General features: G+C 38.6%; 1 protein-coding gene across 3 annotated transcripts in view; it reads left to right on the top strand.

Annotated features, from left to right (window-relative positions):
• Window positions 1-12527, top strand: part of GMDS (GDP-mannose 4,6-dehydratase) — a 697044-nt gene that overhangs the window by 308145 nt on the left and 376372 nt on the right. For all 3 annotated transcript variants that reach the window (XM_063605120.1, XM_003805565.5, XM_063605119.1), the window contains exon 7: window positions 11045-11172. In XM_063605120.1, the coding sequence (XP_063461190.1) occupies window positions 11045-11172 (128 nt within the window). The remainder of the gene's footprint in view (window positions 1-11044; window positions 11173-12527) is intronic.

The following is a 12527-nucleotide window of genomic DNA, read 5'->3' as shown; positions in this document are numbered from 1 at the left end:
CTCCTCATCTGGCCTGTAAACATTATAGCATCAGTGTATTTGGTTCTCTGACCATTTATGTTTTGTTGCTAACATTCCTTTCTTGGTGGTCTCAGCTGGCCTCAGGACTTGAAATATCATCCATACATAAATAGTTCCCAAATGTGTGCCCTCAGCCTAGACCCTCATTGGAAGGCCAGGCTCATAGATTCACTGCAGTGTTAAATGAAGACTCACCCTTGCCTCATCCTGATTTAAATATTTCATGTTTATTAGTTCCCCGATAGTTTTGTTAGTGTATCGAATGAATAGAGGTACTTAAAAGCTATACGTTTTTTTTGATTTTGGGGATTTTGTCTTTGTGGGGTTGTTTTATTTGACTAAGGCCATGGTTCTCAACCAGGGCAGTTTTGTCCCCCCAGGGGGAAGTTGGCAACACCTGTGAACATAATTGAGGGGGTGCTCCTGGCATCTACTGGGTAAAGGCCAGTGACGCTCCTAAACACTGCAAAGCACAGCACAACCAGCAATAAAAAGGACTTATTCCTCCTTAAATGTCAATAGTACCAAACTGGAGAAAACCTGAAAGGAAGACTTACAAATTTGGATTATCTCACTGTCAGTGGAAAATGCATTGAACATTTGATACAAATAGCAAAGTAGTTTGAACATTTCTCTTTATACACATATTTTAAATAGTTGCCAAAAGGTGGTAGCTATCTCAGACAAATGCACATTGTGAATTGTCCTCTTTTAAGCCTGAGATTCCTTTAAACGTGCCTATTGGATTTTGAGTACCTGCAGTTAAATAGTGTTGCTCTTGGCAGGACTTAGTGAGCAAATGAGGTATGATCTCTCTGATCTCAGTCATCTGCTCAGTCAGCCATGACCTTCTCAGTGTCTCTTCTTTCTACACCCTGTCTCCACTGAGCCATGGCCCAGGCAGTTCACAGTGGGGTGGCCAGAGATTACCACAGGGGAAAAATGCAGGGCCCCAAGGCGGAGGTTCATGTGGGGTTCAGGATAAATTGGAATGATTTCTGTTTTCCAATGAATATTATCCAAACTGTCATTGTACTTTATCTAACTTCAAAAAAATCTTTAAATCAAAAGCTTTTGGATGAAGTATTGAGCAATGGAATAGAATTTTTATTAGACAAATTTTGGTTACTTCAAGTACCATTTGGATGTGGATGGATAATGTTTAGATATGTATGTATGCATGCATGCATGCACATATACAATCATGTGTATCTGTAGACACACAAACAATAAAAATTGCCACAGAGCCATAGGAAATATACATTTGAAAAAGAAGTAATTTTGTGTAGTGTGATAAGTAGAATTGTCCCTAGTAGGACTTAGTGAACCTCCTGTAGGGTTTCTTCCTTACGTCTACGGCATCATCAGAGGGCGTCCAAGGTTGCATTTTGTTTTTAAAAATAAATCTCTATTGAAGTAATACATTGTGGAAAAGATTGTGACCTAATATCCAATCAGATTCTTTAATAAATTGGCTATTATTCATGTCTTAAAGGCAATTCCATTGTTTTCAGTTTAATGCTGGCAATTTAAAGTGTGTTTTCCAAATTTTGTCAGTTTTTTTCCTTTAATGTTTGTTATAGAAGATAGAGATGTTATGTTGGTATGCTTTATAATATAATAGAAACTTTAACATGGACTCTGTGTGTGTGTATGTGTATATATGTGTGTGTGTGTGTGTATATACATGTATATAGGTATATATATGTATATATGTATATATGTGTATATATATGTGTGTGTATATATATATGCATGTGTGTATATGTATATCCTTGGGTCTTTAGGGAACACCCAGCCTCTTTAATCAGTAGATAGCAGTCAAGGGGAAGAGCAGAACCTTGTTAACCTGTGCATTCTGGAAGGGGATGAGCATCCCAGGTGTTAGTATCTCCTGGCCCCCAAGAGAAACAAACAGTGACTGTCTCAGGAGGAAGCCGTCATTTGCGTTGATGTCCTCTGGTCTCCAGCAAATTAAGGTTACTAAACATGAACTCTCACTAAATGCACAAGGAAGCAAACCACCATCAGTCAAAGTCAGCATAAATAACAAGTAATAAATAAGTCCCCCAAAAACTTCAGATATTGGAATTATCTAATTCAGAATATAAAATTACAAAAACATGTGTAAATAAAGATGTCAAATCAGAAAAAATAAGCAAGCAAGAACAGAATGTAAAAATGCCCAGGCAGGTTTGAAAAAGAACCAAAGAGAACTTTGGATGTGCCAAAAAAGAAAGAGAGAGAGAGAGAAGAGAAGAGGAGAGGAGAGAGGAGGGGAGGGGAGGGGAGGAAGGAAGGGAGGAAAGAAGGGAGGAAGGAAGGGAAGAAGGGAGGGTTAAATGGCCGACTTAGATTAGATTGCTGAAGGACAATTAGATGGCTATACGGAAATTAACCCAGACTATTACAGATAAGAGCAAAGAGATGAAAATTACCAAAAAAAAGAAATTAAGAGAGTACAAAGTAAAAGTAGTAGTCTAATATCCTTTCCCAGAAGAAAATAGAGTGAAAAGAGGCAATATCTAAAGAGATAGTTGCTGAGAAATTTCTAGACTTGATTAAAGAGTCACAGATGCAGGAAGCACCATGGACCCCAAGCAGAAAGCCATGCGTAGACACATTGGAGTGAAACCCCAGAATACCAAAGTAAACAGGAATATCTTTACATTAATAGGAGAAAAAAAGACATTACATTACCTACAAAAGAATGACAATTAGACCGGAAACACACTTCTTCCTAGCAGAAACTGCAAACCAGAAGACAGTGGGAAAATACTGTCAGCATGGAAGAGAAGATAATTTTCAACCTTGAACTGTGCACTTAGCAAAACTTCTTTCAAATACGAGCTAGTTAATTTTTCCACATTAAGGGAACTTCTAAAAATGCATTTTAAGAAGGGAATTTATGCCACAAGAAAGATGCAAGAAAAAGAATGATGACAAAGGAAATTGGTAAACACAGGAATTCACACAGAATTTTTAGTCTGAAATTATAAGAAGATGTATATTCCCCTGAAGGAGGAGACCCAGGGAGCTATTTAAATTAACTGAGGAAAACTTGCAGAGCTGAAACAGAGGGGAAACTTACTTTATCACCTCTAAATTAATCTTCTACAAATGGAGACCCTATTTGGCTATTATGCTCACGAAAGGAATGTAGTTACCCTTAAAATGATGTTTAAGTGAGGAAACAATGCCCCTCTCATGTTTTATCATGTATTTCAAGTATCCCCCCCTTTTTTTTCTTTTAAATTAGTAGAGAAGGGGTCTTGCTATGTTGCCCAGGCTGATCTCAAACTCCTCGTCTGAAGTGATCCTCCCACCTCCCAATGTGCTGGGATTATAGGCATGAGCCACCGCACCTAGCCTCAAATATTCTAAACCTTCGTTCTTATAGTGGGTTGGGTGGTAGCCCCCAGAAAGTATGTCCACATCCTAATATCTGAACCTGTGGATGTGACCTCATTTGGAAATGAGGTCTTTGCAGTTATAATTAGTTAAGGATCTTGAGATGAAGGGATCATCCTGGATTACCAAGGTGGGCCCTAAATCTAATGACAAGTGTCCACATAATAAAAAGAAGAGCCAGAGACATAGACACACATTGGAGAAAGCACTATTCATATGGTGTGAATATGGGGGCAGAGATTGGACCACAAGCCAAGGAATGCCATCACATGCTGAGACAGCATCAGGGTTCTCCTCTAGATATTCTCGAAGGAGCATGGCCCTGTTGGATATTAACCTTCAAGCCTCTAGAGCTGTGAGACAGGAAATTTTGGTTGTTCGAAGCCACCCAGTGTGTGGGAGTTTGTTATGGCAGCCCTAGGAACTAATATAGTCCTTAACAGTTAATTTATACTTGTTTTTCAAAAACAGCAAATTAAAATTTAAAAGAAAGTTCAGTGTCTGCTATTAATGTACCAGAATGTTGAAGCTTTTTTCTAGGCGTGCTTTCTTTTCTTGTTTCTGTTCAGGATGGCATCTACCTACAGTCATGCGTCACGGAACCACAGGGATTTGTTCTGAGAAATGCATCATTAGGCAGTGTCATTGTGTGAAGGTTGTAGACGTAGAGTGTTCCACAAGCCTGGATGGTATATCCTCCTGCACACCTATCGCTGCTAGGCTACAAACCAGGACAGCAGATTACTGAACACTGTAGGCAGTTGCAACACAATGTGTATTAGTGTATCTAAACATAGAAAAGGTAAAGTAAAAATACCATAGAAAGGACAAAAGATATGCCTGTATTGGGCAGCTCTACTGTGATTTTTTTTTTTTTTTTTTTTTTGTGACAGAGTCTCACTCTGTCATTCAGGCTGGATTGCAGTGGGGTGATCTCAGCTCACTGCAACCTCCACCTCCCAGGTTCAAATGATTTTCGTGCCTCAGCCTCCCGAGTAGCTAGGATTATATGCTCGCACCACCACACCTGGCTAATTTTTGTATTTTTAGTAGAGATGAGGTTTTACCACGTTGGCCAGGCTGGTCTCAAACTCCTGACCTCAGTTGATCTGCCCACCTCAGCCTCCCAAAGTGTTGGGATTACAGGCGTGAGCCACTGTGCCTGGCCTCTATTGTAATCTTACGGGACCATTGTCATATAAGTGGTCCATGCCTGACCTAAATGTTGTGGTGTGGCGTGTGGTGCTATATGGGACGTAGATGTGGCTTATTTGACCTAGTGTTGGAAAAGGGGCAGATGGTGTCTTCAGGTGTTTGTGGTACATTCTGAATGCCTCCTGGTCTCAGCTGATGACTTGCTGGTCTGAGCTATTATTCCCTTGCCTTGTGGCCACAGAGGAGGTGGGATTAGTCCCACTTCTGGCTGTGCCTGGTGTCTGCTGCTGGTAAAATTCACAGGCTTCGCTTTCCCTAGGTTCATGGAAGGAGTGAGCTTTACTCCTAAGTAGTCTTAGCCTTCAAGTCTCAATGCACCATTTCAGGGACTGCCTTAGGGTCCATGCAGGCCTGCTGGCCCTCTTGCCACTGCTCACATTGAGCCTTGCTTCACTGCTTCCTGTAGCATGATATTTTATTCTTAGTGTGGATTGTGATCCCATTTTATTGGTAAGAGAACTGAGAACTTAAAACACTTGCTTAAGATAATAGCACTGACAAAAGTAGCAAGCAGAATTATGCATAACTAACATAGTGTGTTAGACACGGTTCTAGTAATCTACCCTGAAAATTTTGTCCTTTGTCACAGATAGATATTAAAGCTGAACCTGTTTCCAGGGCATGAGATGGCCTTCCATTTTCACTTCCAGCCCAGACTCCTCAGTGCCCACCCATGATCTGTGCTCTGGAGATCCCCCTTCACCTGGGGATTTTCTTTTATTTCTTTGAGGCTCAGCTTTGTATTTAACAAAATAGGAATAGTAATATTTTACCCAGCATATACTGGTTTTTTAATGTGGCAGTTTTTGTTGTCTACTGTATTGCGTGAACAGAAGTTCTGTTCTCATTCTGTCAATGCTGGCAAAACTCATTGTCTCAATCCAAGGAGTGTTTAGGCTAAAAACCTTATTAGTTGTTCTCGGTCTTATGGATATACTTTTACTTGCATACTCTCTTTCCTAGGTTAATGAGTTAATATTGAAAGCCAAAGTCATTCAAGAAATGTTTATTATTGCTTCCTATGTAGGCCCACATGCCTGGCTGTTTATTTTGATTTTTCCTCAATCTCAGACTTTCAAAATCAGAGAATTAAGAGATGTAGTCATCTATTAATAAAAGAACTAAGAAATCTTAACTTTCCATTGAGACTTAATTGTAGATACCATTAACATTGTAATGTAATCATTATAATAATGGCTAACAGTTACTGAGTACTTACTGATAACCAGAAAACCTAGATTTTCTCCTTTAAACATCAAAGCTTTTAGGTACTATTACTATCCTTATTTTACAAACAAGGACATAGTGATGTTCTTACATTTCTGTAAGAAATGCCATTTAACCTACATTAGTGTACCCAGTGATTTGGCATGGCAAATGTTAATATGCAAGTAGTACGCAGAGGAGACTATGACTTCAGAGTGGTTAAATGGTTTGTGTAAGATATCACAGCTGGTTACTAACAGAGCTGGCTTTCCCTCCATTCATTGAGCTAACTTTTCTTAGTCCTCTTACTAACGAGAATCTTATAGTTTAAGGCTTTATAAATCAAGTATGTATTTAAGTTAATTATAGCGGTTCCATTATCCTCATGTGCTATAATAATTCACAAACACTTAGGTCGTCTCATCGCAGAAGAGATTCCTCCTGCATTGCACTGTGGCTTAGCAAAACAGCACAAGGCTAGAAAGCCAGTGAGACAGGCCTGGGTCCGGCTCGGCTACTTGTCCTGACTCAGGACAGGTGTGCAGCCTCTGTGCGTTTCTCTTTCTTCACCTCTCACTTGGGATAGTCTCAGCCCTCATGTTCTATGCTTTTATATAGTTTCTTCCTTAAAAGAGCATTCTTCTGTAACATGGAGTAAAAATGAGGAGAGCAAATTTTAAAAAAAAATCATTTTAAGCCTTTCTTGAGAATTAAGTAGTGAAACATGTGGTTACAAAAATGTTTAAAATTAATCCAAAACTTTTTCTTGAAATCAAGAAAACAATTGTATTTATAATAAAATAAAAAAGAATAAAGTGTTTAGGAACAAATTTAGCAGAAGTGTAAAAATTATTCTTTGAAAACTATTAAACATTGTTGACAGAAATTTTAAAAGACCAAAATAAAGGAGAAAGCCATCCTATATTCACGTATTGGAAGGCACAATAATGTTAGCATGGGCGTAGCCTCCGTTTTGATCTACAGATTCAACATGATCCCTTTCAGAATCCCTGTTGGTGTTTTTGCAGAAATCAACAAGCTGATCCTAAAGTTCATATGGAAATTCAAGGGACAGAGAATAGCTAAAATAACCTTAAAAAAGAACAAAGTTGGAGAACTCATACTTCCTAATTTTTAAACTTGCCACAGAGCTACAGTAACCAGGACTGTGTGGTACTGTCATAAGGATAGACATAGAGTAAGTACATCAATGAAATCGAATTGAAAGTCAGAAATTGTCTCCCACATTTTTCATTAATTAATTGATTTTTGAGGAAAATGCTATTGAATGGGAAAAATAACGTTTCTAACAAATAATACTGAGACAGCTGGATGTCAACATGCAAATGAATGAAGTTAGACCCTTTCATCACACCATATATAAAAATTTACTAAAAATTGATCAAAAATTCAAATGTAAGAAGAAAAACTATAAAACTCATAAAAATGTATGGGAATAAATCTTCATGACCTTGGATTAACGAAGCCTTCTCGAATATGACACCAAAAGCATCTGCCACACAAGCGAATGTAGACAAATTGGACTTCATCAAAATTAAAAGATAAAAAAGCTTTTATGCTTCAGAGAGCACAACCAAGAAAGTGAAAAGTCAGCCTACAGAATGAGAGAAAATCTTTGCAAATTATATAGCTGATAAGGGACTTGGATCCAGAATGTATAAAGAATTCTTACAACTCTATAATAAAAAGATAAGTCATCCGATTTTAAAATGGACAAAGGATCTGAATAGACATGTCTCCAAAATTGATATACAAGTGGCCAGTAGGCACATGAAAAGGTAGTTGCTTCATATCATTAGTTATTGAGAAGGACACATCGGAACCACAATAAGATACCACTCGGCGCCAACTAGCATGACTACAGTTTAACAGACCATAACAAGTACTGGGGAGAATGGGAAGATATCAGAGCCCTGTTACCCTGCTGTTGGGAATGTAAAGTGGTGCAGCCACATTGGAAAATCTACAATTCCTCAATTGGTAAAACAGAGTTCTCATATGACCCAGCAATTCCACCCCTAGGTATATGCCTAAAAGAAATTAAAGCATACGTTCACAAAAAGGCATGAACGCTCATGGTAGCATTATTCACAAAAGGCAAAGGATGGAGGCACCACAGATAGTCATCTCATGGACGGTTAAATAAGATTTGGTATATACATATAATAGAATATTATTTGGCCATAAAAAATGAACAGTGTACTGATTCAAGCTACAATATGGATGAACCTTGAAAATGTTATGCTAACTAAAAGAAACCAGAAACAAAGACCAGATATTAATATAATTCCATTTATAGGAAGTGTCCAGAATAGGCAAATCTAGAGATAAAAGGTAGATTATCTATTTACCAGGGCTAGGGTACTAGGAGAAAACTGGTGAGTGACTGCCAAATGATACAGGGTTTCTTTTTGGGATGATGAAAGTGTTCTGAAATTGATTGTGGTGATGGTTGTACATTTCTATGAATATAAGAAAAGCCATTGAAGCATATGCTTTAAATGAATGAGTTGTATGCTATGTGAATTATATCTCAAAATAGCTGTTCTAAATAATAGTTAAAATTACATTTTGAGCGGGCGCGGTGGCTCATGCCTGTAATCCCAGCGCTTTCGGAGGCCAAGGCAGGTGGATCACGAGGTCAGGAGATCGAGACCATCCTGGCTAACACGGTGAAACCCCGTCTCTACTAAAAAATACAAAAAATTAGCTGGGCGTGGTGACGGGCACCTGTAGTCCCAGCTTTTCGGGAGGCTGAGGCAGGAGAATGGCGTGAACCCGGGAGGCAGAGCTTGCAGTGAGCCAAGATCACGCCACTGCACTCCAGCCTGGGTGACAGAGTGAGACTCCATCTCAAAAAAAAAAAAAAAAAGAGCTAGAAATTATAGTTAATTTTGGCTAGTTATCCAAGATAACTTTAGGAACCAGATAAGAAAAGATCCACCTTTCTAGCACGACATGAAAGTTCTGGTAATATAAGAACTTGGTAGTCATATAGCTCTCGATTTGAATGCTGTTTTAGAATAGTTAATTTATATAGCTTCCCTGAATCTCAGCTTCTTCATGTACAAAATGGGGGTAATATTAGCACATGGGTTGCTCGGAAAATTAAATGAGTTACCCCATCTAAAGAGCTCAGCACAGGGCTATCAGCGATAGCCCTCATTGGAGGTGCCATAACCATCATCAGGTTGTGGTAAGAGTTGGAAGAGAAAGGCCCTTCCTCATCTTGACAAGTGCCGTTCCTCCTGCCTGGAGTACCACCCTGTCTCACAGCTTGATGAGTCCCTTCATGACCTCACTGGTAGACTCCATTCAAGCTCCATTTCTGGTAGGCATTTCTCACGTGCTGCGCCTGGCAGCCATGCTACAACCCCAAAGGCTTTCCCCCCTTGCAGACCTGGCATTTTACTAGGTTCAGCACTGGTTTATTGGCCCACCTGACCCTCTCTGTGATACCTGAGAGCAGGGGCTGCTGCTTCTCTCCCAGATCCCCAGTGCCTAGCTCAGTGCTTAGTGATTGGTGGGTGCGTAGTCAACACTGGGTAAAAGAATCAATAAATTGTATGAATAGGGTCAAATACTTCCATTGGACTCCCAAACATTACTTTACTGGTAAATAGGTTAATCTGAAATGTTTTATGTTGGAATCTTCATTTAATAGTTTGCCATCATTGGTTTCTTAGTATACTTTGAGGAAATAGTATAGTCCTGACATTGAAATAATGATAAACATCAAAAAACCTAAATTTAATTCTTACAAGTCAATAGAAAAATTTTTAAAATTACTAATTAGCCACTAATTACTTACTGGCTAATAAGTAGTTTTTCATTTCGAAAGGCACTTTTTTTGAAGTACCTCTATGTGCTATATAAACCTCTGTGGAAAGTTGAAACTTTGTATTTCTTAACATACCATCTGAATTGACAAGGGGAATTGAAAATTTGGATTTCCACGGTAGTCCCATTGTATTTCTTAATGGTGTAGGTATAAATGTACGTATCAAGTTTGTGGAGTAAGCGAATCTGGTGTATGTTTGAACTTGCGCTAAGCCACGTTCTTGCCAAAATTTGGAAAACCTATTTAGAAATATTCCCCTTATCCCTGTGCCAGCTCTCCAGAAGCCAAACACTTTGATCATAATATTTGCCTCCCTGCTTCATCTGCAAAAGAACGTAGTTAAAGTCATTGGTATGTGATAAATCATGATATTCACATATCTAAACTGTCTGAATCCATTATTAACCAGCTAATATGAGTATTATTACCTTGATAATTTGGTATTAAATGGTGTTTTCTCATAACCTTACCTAGATAACAAGGTAAAACTGTCTCAGAAGTGCCTTTTAACTTTGTGATCTTTGAAAAAGCAGATAGAGTTTTCATTAAAGACCAGAGAACATTAAAACAATTTCAGTGCTTTCATCAATATATGGCCCCTTTCAACCAATCATTTCAAAATATTACACAAAATATAGGAGCCCTTTCTGTAAATAACACTGAAATGAATTTGGAAAGTGGCATTGCCTTAAGTATAGTACAGAGAAACTTTTGCCCAGGGGCCATATCATATCATTTGGATGGCTGTGCAGGTTTCTAAATAAGAGCCATCACCACTTATTTTGTTAAGAGAAAGGCAGCCTAAATAAATTCCTTTCTTGTTTCCTTTAACTAGTTACCCTGTGAACTAAGCTATGTTTCTTTCTCTCCCCATGAGTCCCAAAGTAGCTTTATTAATAGGAATATATGATGTTTGTGTTCTTAAAAAAAATCAGGGTGGTCTTAGATGTCTGTCGTCCATTCTGGCATTTCCCTTTATACAACCCTTTTGAATTTTCTGTTTAAAAACTGGCATTCCAACAGCTTTTCTTTGGCCTAATGCCTGGGTTGCATATTGAAGCAGCAAATTAGGAATGTTAAGATGTCCCCCAAAGAAAAACGTTTGTTCTGAAAGTAGAGCTGATGTGACACATGGAATTAGGGCTTCTTAACTTGTCTAAATGACAGTTAATGATCTTTTCTCTTTTTCTTTTCTTTTATTGTTTTAACAGGGTGGCTGGGAGTGTAGAATGAAAGAAATGCCCAGAGGCCGAAATCGGGTTTGGTTCACCAAACTGTTAAATGTGTCAAGTGCACTTGACTGATACTACATCTTTTGCCTCTTTTTAGGAGCTAATTTCGTTACTCGAAAAATTAGCCGGTCAGTAGCTAAGATTTACCTTGGACAACTGGAATGTTTCAGTTTGGGAAATCTGGATGCCAAACGAGATTGGGGCCATGCCAAGGACTATGTGGAGGTAGGAACTGACACATTACATTCTTGAAAATACCGTATCCATTGATATTCTAAATGCCAAGCGTACAGTGAAAAAGTGTGACCTAGAGGTGGGGTCATACAAACCTTTGCCAAGGCAGGTATGTTTACACTTATGCTGCTTTCACTTCAGGGATCAGTGGTTCAGGGATTGGTGGTTCAGATGTACAGGTAGCTTACACTGAATGGTACTTGAATGAGGAAAACTTTCACAAATACTCTTCCAATTATTTGTGCTGGATGATGGATGGATAGATAGATGGAAAAAGTGTTTGAATGGTGCTCCTCTTTATTTTGGGGGTATAAAAGTACTAGTTCTCAGATCTTCTAGAAATACTGCCTCATTTCAATGTATATAATCCAAGATTCTTGGACTTAGATTATTCTACTAAGTCCTGCCAAGAGTAATATTCTTATGGAACTCTTTGCTTTCTGCTGCTGAAGAGTCTGGTTATTACATCACACACTTCTTAACATGTTATATTGCATGTCATTGAGCTTTACCTATTAAAGAGAGATAGAGAAAGATGTTAATAATGATTCTATTGTGAAATAATGGATATTGTTAAAGGGAAATTCAGATTTTCATTCTTGGCATTCCTAGACGTGCTGTTTTGGGTTTGCATATATTACATACGCAAGTGGTATGATTTTTCTTTTATAAACAAATGGTTACCTTTTACTTTGCCCTGATCTCCCTGCTTTTAAATATCCATGTTGGTTCTGTGGCCAGACATGAGCAAGCATGGTAGAGACATTGTCCTTTCCCTGGAGTTGCCTGTCCTTGTTCAAGTGCTCACAGATTTCCTGTGCTCATGAGCCTATTTCTGTCCTGAATGATGTCTCTCTAGGAAACTGGACCCAGCTTTCTTGTTCATTTATGCAATTCAAAAAGAAACTTTAATGCCTACAAAAGAAAGCAAACAATTAGTTTGTTTGCTAGTGCAGAGATGAGGCTCACCTGCCATCTTGTTTTTGGTCATAACAATAAACAATGTGTGTGTGTTTGAACAGCTAATACTGATTTCTGTTATGCACAAAATAATTAGCTTTGACTTTAGATTTTGAACAGTGCAACATTTAGATCTATTTATTTATTTATTTATTTATTTTTGAGACAGAGTCTCTCTCTGTTGCTCAGGCTAGAGTGCAGTGGCATGATTTCGCCTCACTACAACCTCGGCCTCCCAGGTTCAAGCGATTCTCCTGCCTCAGCCTTCTGAGTAGGTGGGACTACAGGCATGCGCCACCACACCCGACTAATTGTTGTTTTTTTAGCAGAGATGGGGTTTCACCGTTTTGACCAGGCGGGTCTCAAACTCCTGACCTCAGGTGATC

This window comes from Pan paniscus, chromosome 5 (assembly GCF_029289425.2).
Source record: "Pan paniscus chromosome 5, NHGRI_mPanPan1-v2.0_pri, whole genome shotgun sequence".
NCBI classification, from domain to species: Eukaryota; Metazoa; Chordata; class Mammalia; order Primates; family Hominidae; genus Pan; species Pan paniscus.
This window is presented reverse-complemented; position numbering and strand designations above follow the sequence as displayed.